Source organism: Raphanus sativus, unplaced genomic scaffold (assembly GCF_000801105.2).
Source record: "Raphanus sativus cultivar WK10039 unplaced genomic scaffold, ASM80110v3 Scaffold0659, whole genome shotgun sequence".
In the NCBI taxonomy this organism is placed as follows: Eukaryota; Viridiplantae; Streptophyta; class Magnoliopsida; order Brassicales; family Brassicaceae; genus Raphanus; species Raphanus sativus.
In genome coordinates, this window is record NW_026615976.1 from 187 (window position 1) to 6079 (window position 5893).

At 41.5% G+C, this 5893-nt stretch overlaps 1 protein-coding gene across 1 annotated transcript; it reads left to right on the forward strand.

Annotated features, from left to right (window-relative positions):
• The first annotated feature begins 1696 nt into the window (after positions 1 to 1696).
• LOC130502689 (uncharacterized) lies at positions 1697 to 3569 on the forward strand. Its single transcript, XM_056997474.1, has 5 exons — positions 1697 to 1943; positions 2043 to 2142; positions 2254 to 2440; positions 2558 to 3424; positions 3531 to 3569. Exons 1-5 carry the CDS (start codon positions 1697 to 1699, stop codon positions 3567 to 3569), a joined length of 1440 nt encoding a protein of 479 aa, XP_056853454.1.
• Positions 3570 to 5893: the final 2324 nt, after the last annotated feature.

Consider the following 5893-nt stretch of genomic DNA (forward strand, 5'->3'; position numbering starts at 1 on the left):
TGATTTCATTAAGTGAAGAGATTACAATATAAAGGAGAGAGCTAAAGAGGGTTTGCGCAAGCTAAACCACTATTACAAGCATGTGAGGTCAAACCACTGTTCTAAACACTAGGCTGAGATGCTTTACATGCTTTGCTTTGCTTTAACCAGCCTGTAAAGCAAAACCTTATCCACAAACGGTAACAAGGATGGCGCGCCTCTCTTCCTTTGGTTAGATCACTGTGCTTTCCTTCTTCCTCAACCCAAGTGTTCCATAGTTTCATTTTAACCTTCTCACACTTGCATTTACCTCTTTTACCATGCAGTAACTTTATTTTTACTGCATGGTAACTTTTCACAAGTTACTCTTCTTCTCTTCTCCTCTTTATTCTCATCACTCTCCTCATCTCTTCTCACCACATTTCAACACTCCCCCTCAAGCTTGACTGTAAGTAAATGAAGAACAAATGATGAACAAGTGAAGAACAAGTGAGAGAGATGAAATCGTGAGAGAGAGAGAGAGATGTTGCAAAGTAAAGAGAGAGTAAAGAAGGATTTATTTCCTTAAGATTAATGTGAGAGAGGTTACAAGATTATATAGGCAAGATGCCTGGATACAGAAAGTATTAAACAATTCTATGCAAGTACTTAAAACAATAAACAAATGTGTTCTGATCAAGGCAAGGCAGTGTTGAGAGGGACAGGTCACAAACGGCTACACCTTAAGTGTATCATGTGACCTTGCTTATTTTAAACACTCTCCTTTGTCTCTTACACTCTCCAACGGTCTCCTCCTTCTCTGATGTCGACCAAGGTGTTCTCTGACTTGTCTTGCCTCTCACTCCACGTTAGGTTATGCATTGGTACCTTGCACAGCAAGTGTTGTACGGATATACTTGTATTTCAAGTAATCTCGGATCTGCTTCTACTTCATGTATCTCCAGCTCCTCTCTCTTTCTGATTTATTTATATCCTATGTCAATACTCCCCCTCAAGCTTAACCATATAGTATGTGGTTAAGATTGGAACCCATGAACACATCCCTCATTAAAACCTTTATGTGAAAAACCCAATGGGATAAAAACACATAAAGGAAAAAGAGTAGATGTTCCATGGTATAAGGGGATCATGATCTAGCCAAGTCTATGAGTCCCAATCTCGGATGGATGAACTCACAGACCTTGGTGCTTGCTCCTTTGGTGAAGATGTCAGCTAGCTGGTCTTCACTTCTAGTGTAGCAAGGTAGGATGATCTTCTGCTCCACTGCTTGTCTAACCTTGTGACAATCCACCTCAATATGCTTTGTCCTCTCATGAAACACTGAGTTTGAGGCTATATGGATGGCTGCCTGGTTGTCACAGTGCATTGTGATTGGTGTTGTTGTCCCTATGCCCAAGTCTCTTAGCAAGTTTCTGATCCAAATGAGTTCACTGGTCAGCTTCCTCATTGCTCTATATTCTGCTTCAGCACTTGAACATGATACCACCTTCTGCTTCTTGCTTTTCCAAGTAACCAGATTGCCTCCTATAAAAGTGCAATAGCCTGTAGTAGACCTCCTGTCTACTCTATCACCAGCCCAATCTGCATCACAGTATCCCACAATCTCTGTACTCTTGTTGCATCCCATCCATACACCTTGACCAGGAGCTTCCCTTAGATATCTCATGATATGAAACAGAAGTGATGAGAAGAAGCAGAAGTGATGAGAAGAAACAAGATGTTGATGGAAGCTATGACTGCTCAGCTTAATAAGACTATGTTGGAAAGCATGAATGAGATGATGAAACACAACATGGAAGAGATCAGAAGGGAGATTAGACAAGCTACTGGTCAAGGTCACAGTAATGAGAGTAGGAGGAACCGTCACACTCATACTCCGCAAGAGCATGGTGGTTCACAAGAGACTGATAACTACTATGAGCGCCACCGAAGTGAGAGGAGTGGTTCTTCCTCAGCATCACGAGGTAGTAGAAGGAGAACTCGTCGTGATCATGATGAAAGAAGACCTTACCGTGATGAGCTTTCTGGTTTGAAGCTTAAGATCCCTCCCTTCCATGGCAAAGTGGACCCTGATGCGTATCTTGAATGGGAGAAGAAGATCGAGATTGTATTCAACTGCAAGCACTACACCAATATTCAGAGGATTCAATTTGCTGCAACTGAGTTCTATGATTATGCTCTGAGTTGGTGGGATCAACTGGTGACTACTAGGAGGATAAATCAAGAGTATCCAGTTGAGACTTGGCAAGAGATGAAGTCTCTTATGCGCAAAAGGTTTGTGCCTAACCACTACCACAGAGATCTTCATCAGAAATTGAGGAAACTTACACAAGGAACCAAGACTGTGGAAGAGTACTACCAGGAGATGGAGTTGCTGATGTTGAGAGCTGGTATATCTGAGGATAGAGAAGCTTCTATGGCCCGATTTCTTGGAGGACTTAACCGCGAGATTCAAGACAATGTGGAGATGCAACACTACATTGAGATAGAAGAGATGTTGCACAAAGCTATCCTGGTGGAGCAACAGATTAAGAGGAAGCATCACTCGCGAGGCAACTATGGGTCCAGCAAGTATCAGTACACTAAAGAAGAGAAACCATCCCATATGAGAGATAACAAGCCTCAGCCGAAAGAAGAATCCAAGTCTAGCATCCCATACAGCAAAGAGAAAAGCAAGGCGGAAGCTACAAGTTCTAGAACTAGAGATGTGAAGTGTTTCAAGTGTCAAGGCAGAGGACACTATGCCAATGAATGCACCAACAAGAAAGTGATGATTCTACTTGAGAATGGAGAGTATGAATCAGAAGAAGAGCACTCCGGGTCTGATCAAGACAGGTCTGATGAAGGTAGTGAAGTAGAACCAGTGAAAGGAAGATTGTTGGTGACAAGAAGACTTTTGAACTTGCAAACTAAGGCTGAAGAGACTGAGCAGCGTGAGAACCTCTTCTACACTAGGTGTATGGTTCAGGGTAAGGTGTGCAGCCTTATTATTGATGGTGGGAGCTGTGTCAATGTAGCTAGTGAGACCATGGTGAAGAAATTGGGTTTGAAAGTTCAGAAACATCCTAGACCTTACCGGCTGCAATGGCTCAATGAAGAAGGTGAGATGAGAGTCTCCAATCAAGTGCTGATCCCTATAGCCATTGGTAGATATGAAGATGAGATCTTGTGTGATGTTTTACCAATGGAAGCTAGCCATATCCTTCTTGGTAGACCTTGGCAGTTTGATAGGCGAGTGGTTCATGATGGTTTCAGTAACAAGCACTCTTTTGAGTTTAATGGAAAGAAGACAGTGCTGGTACCTTTGTCACCTAAAGAAGTTCAAGCAGATCAACTCCAACTTCAGAAAAAGAAAGAGATCGACCTGAAGCCTGATCAGAAACATCACAGCCTCTATACCAAACAGGGAGATATCAAAAGAATTCTTTACTCTCAATCCTCTATTGTTTTACTTATGTTTAAAGAGACCTTGCTAACAGTCACTGATCTTACACAGGATTATCCTAGTGAACTAGTCTCTCTTTTGCAGGAGTATACTGATGTGTTTCCAGAAGACAACCCCACAGGATTGCCACCAGTGCGCGGGATAGAACATCAGATAGACTTTGTTCCTGGCTCTACTCTTCCTAACCGACCAGCATACAGAACCAATCCTGTTGAGACTAAGGAGTTGCAAAGACAAGTGGAGGAACTAATGGAGAAGGGTCATATCCGAGAGAGTATGAGTCCATGTGCTGTTCCAGTTCTCCTTGTGCCCAAGAAAGATGGTAGCTGGCGCATGTGTGTTGATTGCAGAGCCATCAACAACATAACAGTGAAGTATCGCCACCCTATTCCTAGATTAGATGATATGCTAGATGAATTGCATGGCTCTAGTATCTTTTCTAAGATAGACCTTAAGAGTGGGTATCATCAAATTAGGATGAAAGAGGGAGATGAGTGGAAAACCGCTTTCAAGACTAAGCATGGTTTGTATGAGTGGTTGGTGATGCCTTTTGGCTTAACCAATGCTCCTAGTACCTTTATGAGATTGATGAATCATGTGCTTAGATCTTTTATAGGAGTGTTTGTGGTAGTTTACTTTGATGATATCCTAGTTTACTCCAAGAGTTTAGAAGAGCATATAGTTCATGTTAGGACTGTTCTTGATGTTTTGAGAAAAGAAAAGCTCTTTGCTAATCTTAAGAAATGCACTTTCTGTACGGATAACTTGGTCTTCCTAGGCTTTGTTGTGAGTGCAGATGGAGTAAAGGTGGATCAAGAGAAGGTGAAAGCTATACAAGAGTGGCCGAGTCCTAAAACCATAAATGAAGTAAGGAGTTTCCATGGTCTAGCAGGTTTCTATAGGCGATTTGTGAAAGACTTCAGCACTATAGCAGCTCCACTGACTGAGATCATCAAGAAAGATGTAGGATTCAAGTGGGAAGAAGCACAAGAAACCTCCTTTCAAACCCTCAAAGAGAAGCTTACTAACTCTCCTCTCCTTATACTTCCTGATTTCTCTAAAACCTTTGAGATTGAATGTGATGCCTCAGGAATTGGTATTGGTGCTGTGTTGATGCAGGATAGAAGGCCCATTGCATACTTCAGTGAGAAACTAAGTGGAGCTACTCTCAACTATGCCACTTATGACAAAGAACTATACGCCTTGGTGAGAGCTCTACAGACTTGGCAGCATTATCTATGGCCAAAGGAGTTTGTCATTCACACCGACCATGAGTCTCTCAAGTATCTCAAGGGGCAAAGCAAACTCAGCAAGAGACACGCCAGATGGGTAGAATTCATTGAAACCTTTCCCTATGTGATCAAATACAAACAAGGTAAGGAAAATATAGTTGCTGATGCACTATCAAGAAGGTATACTCTCTTGAATACTCTTGATGCTAAGTTGCTAGGATTTGAACAACTTAAAGATATGTATGCAACTGATTCTGACTTTCAGGAAGCTTATCAATCATGTGAGAAATATGCTGCAGGGCATTACTTTAGGCAGGATGGATTCTTATTCTATGATAATAGACTGTGTGTGCCTAACTGTTCTTTAAGAGATTTGTTTGTCAGGGAATCCCATGGAGGAAGCTTAATGGGACATTTTGGTATTGCCAAGACTCTTAAGGTTTTGCAGGATCACTTCTTTTGGCCACACATGAAACGAGATGTTGAGAGAATCTGTGGAAGGTGTGCAACTTGCAAAGCAGCCAAGTCAAAGGTCCAACCTCACGGTTTGTATACTCCTCTACCTATTCCTACTCATCCTTGGAATGATATATCTATGGACTTTGTTGTCGGATTGCCAAGGACCAAAACAGGTAAGGATTCAATCTTTGTGGTTGTGGATAGATTTTCTAAAATAGCACATTTCATTGCTTGTCATAAGACTGATGATGCTTTACATGTTGCAAACCTGTTCTTTAAAGAGATTGTGCGCATTCATGGCATGCCTAGGACTATAGTTTCTGATAGAGATACTAAGTTTCTTAGTTATTTTTGGAAAACTCTTTGGTCTAAGCTAGGTACTAAACTGTTGTTTTCTACTACATGTCATCCACAAACTGATGGACAGACTGAGGTAGTTAATAGAACTCTTGGAACTCTCTTGCGTGCATACATTAAAAAGAATCTGAAATCATGGGAAGAATACTTGCCTCACTGTGAATTTGCTTATAATCATGCTCAACACTCTGCATCTAAGTATTCTCCATTTGAAATTGTTTATGGGTTCAATCCCATCTCTCCTTTGGATCTTATGCCTTTACCTGAGTGTGCTAGGGTCAGTATGGATGGGAAAAAGAAAGCAGAAATGGTGAAGCAGATTCATGAGAAGGCTAGAAAGAACATTATTGAGAAGACAAAGCAGTACACTAAGAGAGCAAACAAGGGCAGGCGTGAAATGATCTTTGAAGTAGGTGATATG

Bases quoted from the DNA above. Each gene is read 5' to 3' on its own strand.
- LOC130502689 (XM_056997474.1), top strand. From the start codon at position 1,697: ATGTTGATGGAAGCTATGACTGCTCAGCTTAATAAGACTATGTTGGAA. The intron at 2,143-2,253 runs GTTCTATGATTA...TATGCGCAAAAG, and splicing joins ATTCAATTTGCTGCAACTGA to GTTTGTGCCTAACCACTACC. The intron at 2,441-2,557 runs GTGGAGATGCAA...AGCAAGTATCAG, and splicing joins ACCGCGAGATTCAAGACAAT to TACACTAAAGAAGAGAAACC.